This window comes from Sapajus apella, unplaced genomic scaffold (genome assembly GCF_009761245.1).
Source record: "Sapajus apella isolate SASKATOON/1434 unplaced genomic scaffold, GSC_monkey_1.0 scaffold8, whole genome shotgun sequence".
Taxonomy (NCBI): Eukaryota; Metazoa; Chordata; class Mammalia; order Primates; family Cebidae; genus Sapajus; species Sapajus apella.
In genome coordinates this window covers 9,706,897-9,725,764 of record NW_022436948.1, presented here as the reverse complement: position 1 = coordinate 9,725,764, position 18,868 = coordinate 9,706,897, and the positions used below count along the sequence as shown (strand labels likewise).

The 18,868-nt window shown below is 47.3% G+C and overlaps 1 protein-coding gene across 6 annotated transcripts in view; it reads left to right on the top strand.

The window, feature by feature from the left end:
* The window catches only part of DOP1B (DOP1 leucine zipper like protein B), a 119,927-nt gene that overhangs the window by 37,402 nt on the left and 63,657 nt on the right, over window positions 1-18,868 (top strand). For 5 of the 6 annotated variants that reach the window (XR_004268601.1, XR_004268600.1, XR_004268602.1 and 2 more), the window contains exons 5-11: window positions 4,278-4,467; window positions 7,401-7,499; window positions 7,821-7,944; window positions 10,509-10,618; window positions 10,871-10,985; window positions 16,087-16,207; window positions 17,936-18,055. Coding sequence is in view for 3 of the 6 variants with exons in the window: in XM_032276931.1 (XP_032132822.1) it covers window positions 4,278-4,467; window positions 7,401-7,499; window positions 7,821-7,944; window positions 10,509-10,618; window positions 10,871-10,985; window positions 16,087-16,207; window positions 17,936-18,055 (879 nt within the window). In the remaining 3 variants the exon portion in view is untranslated. The remainder of the gene's footprint in view (window positions 1-4,277; window positions 4,468-7,400; window positions 7,500-7,820; window positions 7,945-10,508; window positions 10,619-10,870; window positions 10,986-16,086; window positions 16,208-17,935; window positions 18,056-18,868) is intronic. The other variant, XM_032276933.1, reaches the window with a different exon arrangement.

Below are 18,868 nucleotides of genomic sequence, written 5' to 3'. Positions count from 1 at the left end.
GTGACAGGATTATAGCTCACTGCAGTCTCAACATCCAGGGCTCAAATGGCCCTCCAGCCTCAGCCTTCCAAAGCACTGAGATTACAGGAATGAGCCACCTCACTTGGCTGACATTTCTTTTTTTTCTTTTTTTTTTTTTTTTTTTTTTTTGAGACAACGTCTTGCTCTGTTGCCCAGGCTGGAGTGCAGTGGTGTGATCTCAGCTCACCGCAACCTCTGCCTCCATGGTATAAGTGATCCTCCTGCCTCAGCCTCCTGAGTAGCTGGGATTACAGGCACACACCATGACAACTGGCTAATTTTTGTATTTTTAGTAGAGACAGGGTTTCACCATGTTGGCCAGGCTGGTCTTGAATCTCCTGGCCTCAAGTAACCCAACTGCCTCAGCCGCCCAAAGTGCTAGAATTATAGGCATGACCCACGGTGCCCGGCAGCGCCATTTCTTTTGGCTGGTTTCAGGCACTGTGATAATGAGCTGTGCTGGCTCAAGGCTTTTGTTACCCCCTCTTTAGCACCGTTTCTGATCAGCCGTTTACAGTACAGGGTGCCGGTGTCACTGCCCTGTTCAGTTTCAGATGATTGCACCAAAGTGGTGCTGCCTTGTGACAGTTTGGCTTTCCGTGGTTGTCCTTTTGACAAGCAGCTGCAGAACCGACACGGTGGCGTTCATGGAGTTTGCAGTACCCGGCCCATGCCACTCAGCTGCTCTCAGTTGTAAAGAGTGGAGCTGTCAGTGTCATTTGAAGGAGCTGTGTTTGCAGGAGGCGTGAGAGAGCACAAGCCAGGATGAGTTATGAAGGATGGAAATACTTGGGGTTTGGATTGGGGTTTTTTTTTTTATGTTTGTTGGTTTTTTGTTTGTTTTTGTTTTGTTTTTTGAGATGGAGTCTCACTCTGTCGCCCAGGCTGGAGTGCAGTGGTGCAATCTCGGTACCCTGCAGCCTCCACTTCCCGGGTTCAAGCGGTTCTCCTGCCTCAGCCTCCCAAGAAGCTGGGTTTACAGGTTTGCACCACCGTTCCCTGCCAATTTTTGTATTTTTGGTAGAGATGGCATTTCACCATATTGGCCAGGCTGCTTTCAAACTCCTGAGCTCAAATGATCCACCCACCTCAGCCTCCCAAAGTGTTGGGATTGTAGGTGTGAGCCACCACGCCCGGCCTGTTTGTTGGTTTTGAATTAAAAGTTTAGGGTTCCCAGGGGGGCACGGTGGCTCACACCTATAAATCCCAGCACTTTGGGAGGTCAAGGCGGGTGGATTACCCGAGGTCAGGTGTTCAAGACTAGCCTGGCCAATATGGTGAAATCCTGTCTCTATCAAAAAAGATACAAAAATCAGCCAGGCCTGGTGGCTGCTACCTGTAATCCCAGCGGCTCAGGAGGCTGAGCCAGGAGAATCACTTGAACCAGGAGGTGGAGGTTGCAGCGAGTGAAGATTGTGCTGTTGCACTCCAGCCTGGGCAACAAGAAGGAAACTCCATCTCAAAAAAAAAAAAAAAAAAAAAAGTTTGGAGTTCGGGACTCTGAACCGCACACTCATGTTGGAATTTAACAACCAACATGATCCAAGTAACTGTTGCTGAGTAGGGAGTTACTTCGTTTGAACCCTGGTTCTATGGCTCGCTCAACCAAAGGTTTGCCATAGTTGCTGTCATCTCTACTGTGATGTCATTTACCTTGTTAGTACACATCCATTTTTTAAGAATAAAATGCAACTTAAAAAGTAAAGCTGGCTGGGCACAGTGGCTCATGCCTGTAGTCTCAGCGCTGAGAGGCCATGGAGGGGAGCAGATCACTTGAGACCAGAAGTTCAAGACCAGCCTGGGCAACATGATGAAACCCTGTCTATACATAAAGTACAGAAATTAGTTCAGCATGGCAACATGGGTCTGTAGTCCCAGCTACTCAGAAGCTGAGGTAGGAAAATTGCTTAAGCCCTGGAGGTCAAGGCTGCAGTGAGCTGAGATTGCGCCACTGCACTCTAGCCTGGGTGACAGAGTGAGACTCTGTCTCAAAACAAAAAAGATACATTCCTTTAATGGTGAAAGCTAAAAGCCAGTTTTCTGAATATTGGAGAGGAGATAGCATGGGCAGCGTTTCCCAGGCTTTTGGACAGTGGAACCCTCTTCTGTGGAACACCTCTCGTGGCCTGTTCCGTGGAACATACTTTGGGAATATGCAGTGCTAAGCAAAGGGGGACTATGACACCAGGGTGTGTCCATTATAGTGTTTGTGATGATTTCAGAGCTGGGCAAAGACAAGATCTATTTGTTTACTCAGCCTTTAATAGAAGACCAAGCAAAAACTTCAGCCACTCAGTCACCCTGTATGCTTTTCCTAAACACTTAGCCATGATTTAAGCCTCTTCATTTTTATTTTTTCTAAGAAGACAGGACCATACATTATTTCCTACAATATTTTACGAGACCCAAAAAAGTTCAGACTAATTTTAAGGAGAACAGAATGCATTTTTAATGTAACACGATGGTAGATATTTTTGTAGGAGATACAAAAAAAAAATTCTCTGAGGGTTTTTTTGAGTGCCAACCTGGAGGCAGATGCTCAAATAGGCCCCGGGACTGTGACAGTAGACAGAGCTGAGCTGGCAGTAACTGCAGGCGGCATGGCCCAGACATCAGGTCTGTTCTCCCTTCTCGGCTAAGTTTGTTTGTTTCTTTCCTTCTTTCCTTTCTTTTCTCTTATTTTTTTCCTTTCTTTTCTTTCTTTCCTCCTCTCCTCCCCTCCCTTTCCCTCCCCTCCCCTCTTCTCACCCCCACCGCTCCCCTCCTCTCCTCTCCTCCGTCACCCAGGCTGGAATGCAGTGGTACCATTTCAGCTCACTGCAACCTCCACCTCTCGGGTTCAAGCGATTCTCCTGCCTCAGCCTCCCAAGTAGCTGGGATTACAGGCACCTGCCACCACACCTGGCTAATTTTTGTATTTTTGGTAGAAACAGGGTTTCACCATGTTGGCCAGGCTGGTCTCAAACTCCTGACCTCAGGTGATTCACCTGCCTCGGCCTCCCAAAGTGCTGGGATTACAGGCATGAGCCACTGCATCCAGCCGAGCTGTTTTTTTTTTTTTTCCCCCAAGGGGACTCTAACTTCATTCTCACGACATCTCCACGAGGTCGAGGCTCTTTCCTCTGTCTTTTAGCTGAGTCCAGGCATGCACAGCTATTAAACTTGTCCTAGGTCCTGCAGCCAGGAGGCATCACAACCAGGATCTGGACACTGGGGCCGACTCTGGCAAGCTGGGTGAACCAACACAGTCCACCAGGCTGGACTTACCGTCTTTGTTTTCTGTGGTCTTTGCAGATAGGAAGCATGTGAGAAACTGAACCCTTTCAGGTATTGAATGAGTCACATCCTTCATTGGGCAAAATCCTTTAGGGAGAACGTGCCTCCGCTGTCTTACTGGTAGATGCTGTCTCCCAGCCTGCAGGCTGTGTGCACTGCGGACAGGAAAGGGGTTGCAGTCAGTGGCAGGGATACCACCGAACAGACACGGGTCAGCATCAGTGGAAAAACAAGCCCTGATCCACTGGTGACGCTGTTCCTCTAAAGGATGCATGAGAAGGTGCTGACTTTGTGTCATGGGAGACCTAGATAAAGATAAGAGGCGAGCAAATGCTCGGCCTCAGCACGAGAGCCCCTCAGAGTGGGAATCGGCACATGCGGGTTCTGTGGGCTGATTGAAAGAAAACCACTCCAGGCTTATGGGATTTGCAGGATAGTGGGAGGCCCCGCGCAGATAGATGTCGCCCCTAGCATTTCTAAAGGCAGATGTCACTTGACACATTTCTGGCTGTGCTCAGGTTGGTGATGTCTAATTGCTGAAGTCTTTGGTCAGTCTCATCAGCTCGTGCTTGTTTTTGATACGTGAATGACTCCTCCCGCTTTTATATAAAGTGGCTGACCTGCCCATCCCTCTTATGGTGGAACCTCCCTTCCGTGAGCACTACAGCATCCGTGGCTTGGCCAAGGTGGAGCCGGGTCTCTGCCCCACCACACACGACTACTTAGACACTTTTCACTGGCCAAGACACTGCACTGCCTGGTGACATTCATTTTAGCAAATCCAGGGTCAGTGTGACAGCCAGCAGGTGGACACACACAGCAGGGTGAGAGATGGCAGCGGCTCCCAGCGGTAAGGAAGGTGGGGCTTCCCCAGCCAGGCGAATCCACCGTGATTCTTCACACAGCATTCTCAGAGTGCTGTGCAGCAGGACGCAGGAAGACGGGGCGAGCCCTTGAACCCTCTCCTCTCTCATCAACAGAACAGATGCTCTGCTCCTGAGACTGTCGCTGGTGGTCGGCAAAGAGGTGTTTTACACCGCCCTCTGGGGGAGCATCCTGGCTAGCCCGTCCATCCGCCTCCCCGCCTCGGTCTTCGTGGTGGGCCACATCAACAGGGATGCCCCCGGCCGGGAGCAGAAGTACATGCTGGGGACCAATCACCAACTCACGGTGGGTGCTGTGCTCTTCCCGGGGCACAGGGAGGCAGCAACACGTGAGCACAGTGTCCTCATGCACAGGTTGTCACTGAAGCACAAAGGGACATCTGGGAAGGGGAGGTACACCAGGCTTGAGTCTGGGTCACGAGCCGCTTTGCAAGGCAAGAAGGAGGCCTCATGCAGTTGCGGATGGTGGTGGCATTTTGAACATATGCATTAATTTTTTTTTTTTTTGAAATGGAGTCTTGCTCTGTCACCCAGGCAGGGTGCAGTGACGCAACCTTGACTCACTGCAACCTTCGCCTCCTGGGTTCAAGCAATTCTCCTCTCTCAGCCTCCTGGGTAGCTGGGATTACAGACACTTGCCACCACGCCCGGCTAATTTTTGTGTTTTTAGTAGAGGTAGGGTTTCACCATGTTGGCCATGATGATCTCGAACTGCCGGCCTGGTAAGTAATCCACCCGCTGCAGCCTCCCAAAGTGGCACTAAGATTCGTATATTCAAATAAGTGTTCACACCCTCAGAGGTCCCTTCTGGAGGCCACTGGCTTTGCAGAAATGTGCTTAGCTGTACACAGCGCTTAGAAGGCCTCTGCTGCATTGGTGGGTCTTTATTTCCTTCTCCTGTCCTGCGTCACGGGGCCACTGCCCACTCACACATGGAAACTGACTCCTCCCTGGCCATCCTCCTCCTGCTCTCCTGTCTCCATTGGCTGCTCTCAAACCTAAATTATCGGGTTCCCCAATAATTTGCCTTCCATCTCCAGGCCCTTCAAGGGAAGCTCTTTTCTCAGGCAACAACATCCCTTTTCATGCGCTTAAAAATGGTAACCTCGGCCGGGTGTGGTGGCTCACATCTGTAATCCCAGCTCTTTGGGAGGCTGAGGCGGGCGGATCACGAGGTCAAGAAATCGAGACCATCCTGGCCAACATGGTGAAACCTTGTCTCTACTAAAAGTACAAAAATTAGCTGGGTCTGGTGGCACGTGCTTGTAGTCCCAGCTACTTGGGAGGCTGGGCAGCAGAATTGCTTGAACCCAGGAGGTGGAGGCTGCAGTGAGCCAAGATCATGCCATTGCACTCCAGCCTGGCGACAGAGCAAGACTCCGTCTCAAAAAAAAAATGGTAACTTCCTAGATCTTTGTCCCTTTTCCCCGAACCTGCCTCTTGTTTTTATGTCTTGCTGTCTTTCGCCACCTGGTGGTGTTTCCACACGTTGACCTTAAATTGTTCAGATTGAATTCACAGGTGAGAAGTTGTACGGCTGGTGTCAATTACCCCTCTGAGTCCATTTCTCCTTGCAAAATGGGCGTTGTAGACCTGCCTCATAGGGTCTCTCTGAGGACAAGGTAGAAAAATGGATGAAAGGCACCTCGCACAGTGATCAGAACACAGGAGATCCCGGTGAACATGTCCCTTTCTGGCCCCGTCAGTATCCCCTTCGTCTCTTTCTCTCCAGTGTCTCGGCCCTGCTCTGGCTTCGTGTCTTTTACTCTTGGGTCTAACTGGTTTCTCCCCATCCTACCCTCTCCCCATCCAGTCCTTATCAACTAGTAAGAGATTTGGTTCTCCAAAGCCTAGCTTTGCTTATATGGTTATCCTGTGCTTTAAAAATATCTAACTTCCCAGCTGGGTGCAGTGGCTCATGCCTGTAATCTCAGCACTTTGGGAGGTCGAGGTAGGTGGATCACTTGAGGTCAGGAGTTCAAGACCAGCCTGGCCAACATGGTGAAACCCCATCTTTACTAAAAATACAAAAACTAGGCTGGGTGCAGTGGCTCACACCTATAATCCCAGCACTTTGGGAGGCCGAGGCAGGTGGATTACCTGAGGGCAGGAGTTCAAGAACAGCCTGGCCAACATGGTGAAAATCTGTCTCTACTAAAAATACAAAAATTAGCTGAGTGTGGTGGTGGGCGCCTATAGTCCTAGCTACTCAGGATGCTGAGGCAAGGGAATCGCTTGAACCAGGGAGGTGGAGGTTACAGTGAGCTGAGATTGCACTCCAGCCTGGATGTCAAAGTGAGACTCCATCTAAAAAAAAAAAAAAAAAAAATTAACGGGGTGCAGTGGCAGGTGCCTGTAATCCCAGCTACTCAGGTATCTGAGACATGAGAACTGCTTGAACCCAGGAGGCAGAAGTTGCAATGAGTCGAGATCACGCCACTGCACTCCAGCCTGAGTGACAGAGCAAGACCCTATCTCAAAAAATAAAATAAAAAATAAAAATATCTAACCTCCCATTGCCACCAGCTATAGTCCAAGCTCAAAAGCATCCTCACCATCTGCTCCCAGCCACGGCACCTCACTCTTCCCTGCAGGCCCCGCGCTCCCACACGACTGCCACAGGGCCTGGCCTCACGGTACCTTTGCTCCTGGCCATTCCCTTCTGTCCCACTGGCTGTTCATTCCTGCCCCTCTTCACAGTCTCAGGGTAGCTCCTTCCTGTCCTGCAAGCCCAGCTTTCCCATGGAGCGTCATTGTTCTCTGCAGTTGAAAGAGTTCTCCTCTTCTGAACACTGAGCATTTGTCTTGGGCTCTAATTTGAGCATCTCTAGTCTACCTATCTGTATTCCAAAAAGATACTCAAAATATCTACTGAATTGATGAGGAAGTATTTTCCCATGTGTCTTCAGAGCTTTAGTTTAACCTAAGGTTCCAGTTGGATCCTTTCTGGGGCTGTAGAATTTGAGATCTTAGAACCCAGCATCTCATCCAAACCCCTCTAGCTCTCCCGTGGAACGGTGAGGTCTGCAGCTGAACATCTCCGACGTCACACAGCCTGCTGGCCTCGAGAGCTGGAACCCATGCTCTCCTGACCTGCGGCTGCAGGTTCTCTCCTGAGTGATATAACACAGGAGTTTCAAAATTCCTAGGAAAGGTTACTTTCATTTTTATAACCATAAAAGTAGCCTGAAAATGCTAATGCCGTTTGATCGTTTACAGGTGAAATCTTTGTGCACCTCCCTGTTGGACTCAAATGTTCTTGTGCAAAGAAATAATCTGGAAATTGTTCTGTTTTTCTTCCCATTTTACACCTGTTTGGTAAGTCATTTGTACTCTTCTGGTAAGTCACTGGGGTTTCCCAAGGGGTGGGATATAGATCTCAAGCAGTTTTTGTCGTAAGAGGACAGCTCAGCCACTCATGGGCATTATTTGCTGGTAGCCAGTGAAAAGTCCCTGTTCATTTTTGCAAGGATAAAGTTTTCATTGCATGTATTGAATAGCTTCTTCCATTGGTAATGTGCGAGGAACCAACCCTTTTTGAGATAGAGCTTTGTAGACCAACAAGGAAGGGCTACATGTCAAAAAGCCAGCAATCTACCCTATCCTTCCCTTGCAGTAAAATCTCTGTCCTTCTAATAGGATTCCAGTGAGCGAGCCATCCCCCTCCTCAGATCTGACATCGTACACATTCTCTCAGCCGCCACCCAGACCCTACTAAGAAGGGACATGTCCCTGAACAGAAGACTGTATGCGTGGCTACTAGGTACTGAGCAGTATGTAGCTTTTTAAGGTCAAATTTAACGTGAAACCTTTTAGAGCTGACTTCCGGAATAAGATTTGGTCTTGGTGATGTATTTCGGAATCACGAAGTGTGGAAAGATACCACAATGACTAAATATGGTGCTGGTCAGTTGACGTCTGCTGCCTACACACGGTTATTTTGCAGAATTTTTTTTTTTTAAGGGGAAATAATAAGTGGGATTTTTAAAATGCCAACTGAATTCCATTTTAAGAGCTTGAAATACCACCAAAAACTGGTAGCAAAACCTCATTCAAGTACAAGCCTGTTGCTATGCAGAAGTTTCATAAGATGAGGGTATATTGTGGAGAAAACTTACAAATATTGTGGGAGATGTGTAAATAAAGAAGGAGGTTTTGTATGAGTGGAAATGTTTTGGGAGACTTTTGGATGACTCTGGAGATCACGAGAGCCCTTGGGCTGTGTTTCTGTATGTTTTGTGGACTGCCTATACATTTGTTGGCAAAGGCCCTTGACTATTGGTCAGAAGGCCTCCCAGAGACAGAGTCTAGGAAATTGCAGCCTAAAAGATAACACGTTCATGAATTTTCTAAAGTCCGATACTCACACGCTTAAGAAAAGGTGGTATGCAAAACAATTGTGACAAGACTTCACAGCTCTGATTAACTCTCAACATTTAGATGTTCTTTTCTTTTTGAGACGGAGTTTTGTTCTGTTGCCCAGGCTGGAGTGCAGTGGTGCGATCTCAGCTTACTGCAACCTCCACCTCCCGGGTTCGAGCGATTCTCCTTCCTCAGCCTCCCAAGTAGCTGGGATTACATGCGCCCACCACCACGCCCGGCTAATTTTTGTATTTTTGGTAGAGACGGGGTTTCGCCATGTTGGCCAGGCTAGTCTCAGACTCCTGACCTCAGGCAATCTGCCCACCTCCGCCTCCCGAAATGCTGGGATTACACGCCATCATGCTCGGCCTAGCATTTAGTTCTTATCAAAGATCTGTACCAAAGATCTTACCAAAGTCAGGAAGTCCTCTTCAGTCCTCCTTCCTTCCCTTCTCCATAGTTATAAAACTTTTAAAAGTCATTGTATGGAAGCTTACTAAGGATTTTAAGAAGACTGTTTATAGACTCTTTAAGGATTTGTATGTAAAGGATGATTTTGTTAAATGCACAGCTCTGCTTCTATGGGACTTGATATGCTGTGTGGAGAATGCTGGGTCCGACCGCAGCACCAGCTCTGACTCAATTAGTTGCAGCCCCAGGAGCCTCATATTCTTTGCCTGTATTATGAGGGTGCACTTCCTTGCCCTGAGAACCTCGCAGACTTATCCAAGGCTCCAACTGATGGGAGCATGTGCATGAGAATACCTCGATCTCACATAATGCTGGACAAGTAAACACTGGTTTTAAAAAATGATCCTTATCACAGTGGCCCACGCCTATAACCCCAGCACTTTGGGAGGCCGAGGCAGGTGGATCACCTGAGGTCAGGAGTTCAAGACCAGCTTGGCCTACGTGGTGAAACCCTGTCTCTACTAAAAAACACAAAAATTAGCCAGGCATGGGAGCATGTGCCTGTAGTCCCAGCTACTTGGGAGGCTGAGGTAGGAGGATCACTTGAACCCGGGAGGCGCAGGTTGCAGTGAGCCAAGATTGTGCCACTGCACTCCAACCTGGGCGATAGAGTGAGACTCTCAAAAAAAAAAAAGATCCTCAGCCAGGTGTGGTGATTCATGCCTGTAATCTCAGCATTTTGGGAGGCCAGGACAGGAGGATCACATGAGCCCAAAAGTTCAAGATCAGCCTGGGCAACCTAGCAAAACCTTGTCTCTACTAAAACTCAAAAAAATTTGGCCAGTGCAGTGGCTCACCCCTGTAATCCCAGCACTTTGGGAGGCTGAGGCAGGCAGATTACTTGAGACCAGGAGTTCCAGACCAGCCTGGCCAGTATGGTGAAACTCTATCTCTACTAAAAATAACCAGGTGTGGTGGTGGATGCCTGTGGTCTCAGCTGCTCGAGAGGCTGAGCCAGGAGAATCGCTTGAACCCAGGAGGTGGAGGTTGCAGTGAGCTGAGATCACACCACTGTGCTTCAGCCTGGGTGACAGTGAGATTCTGTCTCAAAAAGAAAAAAATTAACAGAGTGTGATGGCATGCATCTATAGTCTCAGCTACTCAGGTGGCTGAGGCCAGAGGATCGCTTGAGCATGAAGGTGGAGGCTACAGTGAGCTGTGATCATGCAGCTGCACTCCAGCCTAGGTAACAGAATGAGACACTGTCTAAAAAAAAAGATTAGCATTTCATTAGATGCTTATAATCATGCTTGTAAAAGACAGGGTGAATTCTTAGATCAAACTAAATTGAAGCCCATTGAGGTGGAATTCGCCTAACAGTTAGCCACACCATTGTCAGAGGGAAAAAATATGACTTGGTCGTTCTGGATCTGATTTTGGTTTTCCGTCAGAGGAATGATATTTTTAAAAACATTGGAGCGTGAGACTTTTGCACAATACGATGTCCTTTAAAAGCATAGCTCTCTTTACAGCTTGGCACTTGCTCTTTTATAGGCTCCGACATTAAAGGAAATACCATTGTGCCAGAATCTGAAATCTCAAATTCCTACGAAGACCAGTCGTCTTACTTTTTCGAAAAATACTCCAAGGATCTTTTAGTTGAGGTAAGGCAACATTTCTGGAAAGTTCAGGGCATTCCTCGTCACGATTCTCCAGTGGATTTCTTTGGGAGACTTCCATGTAGGCCCTGGGCACGTTCCTGGGCCCCTGGTTCGGGGAGCTGCAGTGTATTTGTTGCATGGTGGGTAACTGGTTTTCCCTCTGTTCCCGAGTACTGGACAATTAGAATCGCCAGTGATGTGGTTACACTTTATGCTATACGATAGTCTAATATGTGGCTTTTTAAAAATGAATAGGGTCTGGCTGAGATACTGCATCAGAAGTTCCTAGATGCTGACGTGGAGGAGCGCCATCACACATACCTGAAGCCTTTCCGTATCCTCATCAGTCTGCTTGACAAGCGAGAAATAGGTAACGTTGGAAATGCTGCTGCCATCCTGTGCCACATACAGGTGACCTGTTTTCAGGGAAATAAAACACAGTGGGATACAACCAAAGCATTTTTTTGAATATAATGTAATCTTTGGAATTTCAGACCTCTGAAATTCATGGTTTCATGGTTCAGTGATCACATCTGTGGTCACTTAAACATTTTGCATGGCGGATCACACCTGTAACCACGTCTGTAATCCTAGCACTGGAGCTTGTGGATTTGAGACCAGGCTGAAAAGCCATGTTGAAAAACCTCGTCTCTACAAGAAAATACAAAAAAAAAAAAAAAAAAAAAAATCCAGGCCTGGTGGAGTGTGCCTGTAGTCCCAGCTACCAAGTGGCTGAGGTGAGAAGACCACCTGAGTCCGTGGGGTCGAGGCTGCAGCGAGCTGTGATTGCACCACTGCACTCCAGCCTGGGCGACAGAGTAAGACCCTGTCTAAAAAAAAAAGTTTTGCACAATAATTTGAATATTTTTGTCAGGAAAATACCTCTGAGCTCCTATCGTGTCTACAGAACACATGTGGTATTTCCTTTTTAAGACTATTTCTTCAGTCTCTTTCTTTTTAAGACTGTTTCTTAAAATGAGCTTTGGTCTGATTTTCAGTAAGTAAGGGACCCCCTCCAACTTTTTCCCATGGGATCCTGGGCAAGCAAGCCACTTCTTTTCACTGTGTAGATTAAAAACATTTTCAATGTAAAATGAAGGGGGTTTAACTAGACTCTGGTGACCAGAGGCTCACCTCTTAGATACTACAGTCCTTTGAGCATAGGTTGAGAAAAGTGACCTTCCCTCCCTCACTTTATTTTTATTTATATATTTTTATTATTATAATTTTTTTTGAGACAGTTTCACTCTTGCTGCCCAGCCTGAAGTGCAAAGGCACAATCTGGGCTCACTGAAACCTCCGTCTCCTGCGTTCAAGCAATTCTCCTGCCTCAGCTTCCCCAGTAGCTGGGATTACAGGTGCCTGCCACCACACCCGGCTAATTTTTGTATTTTTAGTAGAGATGGGGTTTCGTCATCTTGGCCAGGCTGGTCTTGAACTCCTGACCTCAAGTGATCCTCCTGCCTTGGCCTCCCAAAGTGCTAGAATTACAGGTGTGAGCCACTGCGCCCAGCCCTCTACCTCACTTTAAAAAGAAATTTGCGGCTGGGCACAGAGGCGAATGCCTGTAGTCCCAGCTATTTGGGAGGCTGAGGCTGGAGGATCTCGAGTCCAGGACTTCTGGGTTGTAGTGCGCTATGCCGATCAGGTGTCCGCACTAAGTTTGGCATCAATATGGTGACCTCCCAGGAGCAGGGGACCACCAGATTGCCTAAGGAGGGGTGAACCAGCCCAGGTCGGAAACAGAGCAGGTCAAAACTCCCATGCTGATCAGTAGTGGGATCGCACCTGTGAATTCATTGCACTCCAGCCTGGGCAACATAGCGAGACCCTGTCTCAAAAAGAAAAAAGAAAGAAAGAAGGAAGGAAGGAAGGGAGGGAGGGAGGGAGAGAGGAAAAGGAAGGAAGGAAGGGAAAGAAAGAAAGAGAGAGGGAGAGAGGAGAGAGAGAGAGAGAAAGAAAGAAAGAAATTTGCAGCCAGGTATGGTGGTTCATGCCTGTAATCCTAGCACTTTGGGAAGCTGAAGTGGGTAGATCACCTGAAGTCGAAGTTCGAGATCAGCCTGGCCACGTAGGGTGTGGTGGTACACACCCTGTAACCCCAGCTACTTGGGAGGCTGAGGCAGGAGAATTGCTTGAACCTGGGAGGTGGAGGTTGCAGTGAGCCGAGGTTGTGCCATTGTACTCCAGCCTGGTGACAGAGTGAGACTCCGTCTCAAGAAAAAAAGAAATTTGCTACCATATTAGTTCACTGTAAGGTCTGCATCTGCTTATGTGAGGCCCGTACCAAGGAAACAATCCCCATCTCTTTTGAATTGCAAGCCTGGGAATGTCATTACAGTGCTCTAGGTGTGCCTACCGGAGCTATTTGCAGAGAACAAGAAAGCTGAGGGCTGGCCAGGTGCGGTGGCTTGCGCCTATAATCCTGGTACTTTGGAAAGCAGAGGTGGGCCTCACTTGAGGTCAGGAGTTCGAGACCATCCTGACCGATCTAGTGAAACCTAATCTCTATTAAAAATACAAAAATTATCCAGGCGTGGTGGCACATGCCTATAAACGCAGCCACTTAGATGGCTGAGTCAGGAGAATCGCTTCAACCTAGGAGACAAATGTTCCAATAAGTTGAGATTATGCCACTGCACCCCAGCCTGGGTGACATAATAAGACTCTGTCTCAAAAAAAAAAGAGAGAGAGAAAGCGCTGAGGGCATCAGTGAAGGGGTTGCCTCTCTCTGGCCTTGGGATGGAGGCCCTTCACTTATCCATTCAGAAGCACAGAGCATCTGCCATGTGGCAGGGACAGTGCCAGGCTCTAGAGGGACAAAAGGTGAGCAGCTTCTCATGAAGTTATAGGGAAGGGGAGACTCCATGTTCCTGGAGTGTTTTCACTGTTCATGAATAATAACCACAGGTGACATTTTTTGAGCAATTACTTTGTGCCCGGTGATCTGCATACATCCTTTTATGTCTGTCTGCACACACACTTCCATCCCTCCAACAATACCGAGGTGGGTACACCCGCTACGTCCATTTGACAGTTGGAAAGACTAAGGTTGGGCAGGGGTAGGTCATTTGCTCAGGGCCACTCAGGAGCCTAAGCTCGGTTTCTCAGCACTCCCTGATGCTTACCTGATTGCCTTCAGAGAAACCCTTCTCCAGATGTTCACTTCCGTCACCGAGGGGTGAACTTTTATTCCAAGACTTGTGCAGCTCTCGTCGTTCTTAACCAAAGTCCAAGTATGAAGCGTTTGTTCTTCTGTGCTCTGCTCCTGATGTGCTGCCTCAGGGGATCTGCACTTCGTTCAGATTCCTCTCCCCATCTCTCCCCTCCCACCTCAAACCAAATAGATTCTCCTGCTAGTGTGAAGTAACTGCAGCTCTGAAAAGTCATAATTTAGTCCAAAAAGTGGAAAAAGTTATGTAAATGTGTCGGGAGCTTGCTGTGTAACTTCAGGGAAGTGTTAAAAGAAGAAAATGTAATGTAGCATTCTGGAGATGTGTGTTTCATGTCAAAGCTGTGCGCCTTGGTGAGCCAAGTAAACGTTGCTGCTAACTTGGGCTCCAGGTCACATTTTCTGGAAGCAATTGAATATCAGGATCCTGCCCAGTCATAACAGTCATTTAATTCACTCTTTCTAATTTTTTAGCTGTCTGCAGGAAAATATACTCAGGAGGCAAAGGAGGTGATTACCTAGAACTAGGAGGCACAGGATGGCTGTTCAGTCCTGTCCATACTTTTTGCAGCTGGGCTTTAGCCATACCTCATTTCCTCCTCCATGAATCAAGGCAACAAAATTGCCTTCATTTTGATAGCAAGCATTTAGCATTCTTATGCTGTCGATAAAAATCCCAGCTACTTGGGTGGCTGAGGCGGGAGAATCGCTTGAACCCAGGAGGCAGAGGTTGTAGTGAGCTGAAATCATGCCCCTGCACTCCAGCCTGGGAGCCTGGGCAATAGAGTGAGACTCTGTCTCCAAAAAAATAATAATAAATTATATCTTTAAAAAAATGCTCACAAAAATTAGCCTGAAAATGGTTCTCTCAGAGGCACATTCTTTTTTTTTTTTTTTTTTTTCTCAGGAGGCGAGACAGAGTCTTGCTCTGTCACCCAGGCTGGAGTGCAGTGTGCAGTCACAGTTCACTGCAGCCTCCACCTCCCGGGTTCAAGTGATCCTCCTGCCTCAGCCTCCTGAGTAGCTGGTATTACAGACACACACCACCACACCCGGCTAATTTTTGTATTTTTAGTAGAGATGGGCTTTCACCATGTTGGTCAGGTTGGTCTCGAGTTCCTGACCTCATGATCCGCCAGCCTTGGCAGCACTGTTCATGCCCAGAGTGCTGGGATTACAGGCGTGAGCCACTGCGCACAGCCTCAGAGGCACATCTTTTGGTTTTGTGAAAAGAAAATGTAAAAGATTGGATTAATCCACTTTTTTGCCAGTGTTGACAGAGCTTTCATTTTCTCTGAATTCATTGTGTGTTTCTCCCTCCGGATACATTAGTGAAAAGTCAGGCCCTCAGCTCCCTGAGGGTTGCGGTGTGCGGAGCGGAAATGCCCTCCCAGCCCCTGCCTGGTTGGCAGTAAAGCTTCTCTAATGTGCAGCTGGTCCAGTTCTTTTGTGCCGTGTTTCTCGGTGGTTCAGGGTGGGCATCATTTCTTTTGTGTTGCTCCAGCACATGGCTAAAGGAATTGAAGAAGTTACCCTGCTCTGTGGATGTTTCTGTTGAGTCATGTCCCCGCCAGCAGTTTATGAACACTTAACACACGTAGTCTGCGCTCTGCCTCCATCTAGCAGAATCTGCCTTGGGCAAGTTACTTAACCTCTCTGTGCTTCCATCTCCTTATGTGTCATCAGCAATGTAGTATCTGTCTACATGGCTGTTCTAAGGGTTTAATAAGACAGTAGATGTTAAATGCTTAGAAGGGTGTCGGGCACATAGGAAGTTCTGTCGGGCCCAGTGGCTCATGCCTATGATCCTAGCACTTTGGGAGGCTGAGGTGGGCAGATCACCTGAAGTCAGGAGTTAAAGACCAACCTGGCCAACACAGTGAAACCCCATCTCTACTAAAAATACAAAAATTAGCCGGGCATGATGGCAGGTGCCTGTGGTCCCAGCTACTCGGAAGGCTGAGACAGGAGAATTGCTTCAACCTGGGAAATGATGGTTGCAGTGAGCTGAGATCGCACCACTGCACTCCAGCCTGGGTGGCTAAGTGAGACTCCGTCTCCAAAAAAAAAAAAAAGGAAGGATGTCTTGCACATAGAAAGTTCTACAAAAATGTTGGCTATTTTCATGAATGCTGTTTCCCCAGCTAAAGTTGTCACCACTAAAGTTAAGTTTTGGTGTATTTTAAACTACATAAGATGTCTATGTACAGGTTTACTCTATGTATGTCTTATGTATATGTCACTTAATGATTTAAAAGGGGTGTTAATCTGTTTCTGACCATATTCCTTCTAATTTCAGGGCCTCAAGTGGTTGGGAATTTGTTTCTTGAAGTCATCAGGGCCTTTTATGCTTACTGCAGAGATGCCCTTGGCTCTGATCTTAAACTGAGCTACACCCAGAGTGGAAATTCGCTGATAAGGTAAGGGCCTGGCCTCGAACATCACACATCTCTCTCCCTCCCTGGTGCTGTGATTTTTTTTTTCCTTTCTTGTTTACTGTAAATCGTGTAGTGGTAGAGAAAGTGGAGATGCAGCAGGTGAGACCATTGGTTAACATAATCAATACTCTGAAGTCAGGCAATGGGAATTGACTGTTCCCTACTGAGTAATGTGAAGAGTGTTTGTTTTGTTTTGTTTTCCCCAGAGATGGAGTCTTGCTCTGATGCCAGGCTGAAGTGCAGTGGCACAATCTTGGCTCACTGCAACCTCCACCTCCTGAGCAATTCTCCTTCCTCAGCCTCCCAAGTAGCTGGGATTACAGGTGCCTGCCACCACACCCAACTAATTTTTGCATTTTTAGTAGAGACGGGGGTTTCACCATGTTGGCCATACTGGTCACGAACTCCTGACCTCATGATCTGCCTGCCTCGGCCTCCCAAAGCACTGGAATTGCAGGTGTGAGCCCCCACAGGCACAGCCTGTTTGTTTTTGAGACAGAGTCTTGCTCTGTCACCCAGGCTGGAGTACACTGGTACCGTCTTGCCTCACTGCAATCTCCACCCCCTGGGCTCAAATGATTCTCCTGCCTCAGCATCCTGAGTAGCTGGGATTACAGACTTCCACTACCATATCTGGGTAATTTTTATGTTTTTAGTAGAGACAGAGTTTTGCCATGTTTGCCAGGCTGGTCTCAAACTTGTGACCCCAAGTAATCTGCCTGCCTCGGCCTCCCAAGTGCTGGGATTACAGGTGTGAACTACTGCACCTAGCCTTTTTCAGTATTTTTTAATGGCCTTTCAATGGTACACTTCTGCACACATCTAGGTACCTGTGCAAGGATTTCAGCAGGATAAATTTCTCGAATAAATTTCCTGAACAATAGAAGATAAACATTTAAGGCTGGGCCCTGTGGCTCACGCATGTAATTCCAGCACTTTGAGAGGCTGAGGCTGGTGGATCACTTGAGGTCAGGAGTTCTAGACTAGCCTGGCCAACATGGCAAAACCCCGTCTCTCCTAAAAATACAAAAATTAGACAGGCCTAGTGGCAGGCACCTGTAATCCCAGCTACTCAGGAGGATGAGGCAGGAGGATCGCTTGAACTTGGGAGGCAGAGGTTGCAATGAACAGAGATCGTGCCACTTCACTCCAGCCTGGGCAACAGAGCAAGACTCTGTCTCCAAAAAAAAAAAAAAGAAGATAAACATTTAGAATTTTGGTTAAATTTCCCTGCTGCATATCTGTGTACCATGTTATTCCACCAGTAGAATATGGACTAAAACTGTTTTTCTGTACAATTTATTTTTACAGTAGCTCTGAAAAAAAAAAATTCTTTTTTTTTGAGACAGAGTCTCACTCTGTCACCCAGGCTGAAGTGCAGTGGCGCAGTCTCAGCTCACTGCAGTCCCCACCTACCGGGTTGTAATCACAGCACTTTGGGAGGCTGAGGTGGGTGGACCAGCCTGGCCAACACGGTGAAACTCTGTCACCACACCTGGCTCTGAAATTTAAGAGACTGTATCAATATAAATATTGTGTAGGATGGCATTATGCAAACACTTTATAAGAACAGTCATATTTTCATTTTTATTAGGGTGTTTCAGCTTCTCTAGAAATAAGTTGCAGATGGTGAAATGAGTTAGTTTTTCGGACACTTTTTGTAATTCAGGATTTTTTTATGGACATATGTATTCATTCCTCCTTTTACAGTGCAATCAAAGAAAACAAAAATGCCTCTGAGATTGTCAAAACAGTAAATTTGCTGATCACCTCTCTAAGCACAGACTTTCTCTGGGATTATATGACGAGGTGTTTTGAGGAATGCTTTAGGTAAGTATGTGGTTCAGAAATACAGAATATTTAGGAAGGATGAGAGGTTTAACAATTTTGCAGCTGCTTAGAATGGTTGGATTATATATAAGTGGCTGAAGCTGGGTGGTCTTTCCTGAGTTTTAAAATTCAACTAAAACAGGATTGGAAAGAATTCACTTAAGATTCTAGCAGAGTAAAAACATCTCCACTAAGAAGGTTCACATAATCTTTGCCATGTAATCCTGAAGCTGCTTGAAAGGTCTAACTTATCAGCTTCCCTCTCCTGGCTGCCTGATCTGTTGAAAGCAGCTTAGTTTTGTGGCTCTGTGACTGGATAGAGTGTTTTTGAAACCTTCAGTTTTCTTAAATTCTTACTGAACTCAGTGTATAACTGGTCAGATAAAAGCATTCCTGTTTTAAGCTACTATAATCAGCTTTTCCGTCTCTTTGGACTGGGTGAGTTGCACCACCTTTAACTTGTGTGCAGTGGCGTGTGCTGGGAACACCGTGCTTTCCTGCAGAGCCCTTTCCCATGCCATTTTCTTTACGGGAGGAATAAGGTCATGTCTCAAACCCTGTTTTGTCCTCCGAGGCATGCCGTAAAACGTATTTCTTGTTCATCTCCACTGTCATGCTCTCGCTGTCTCACAGTCTCAGTTCAGCTGCTACCACTACGCTTTTCTGCCCAAATAAGCTCACAACCCTGGGATGAAAAAGCTAATTGCAATTGGATCCACAGGCAACAGCAAGGCCGTATTGTATTGAGGTTAGAGTATGCTTTGGTCAGCCTGGGGGGGGGGGGGGGGGGGGGGGGGGGGGGGGGGGGGGGGG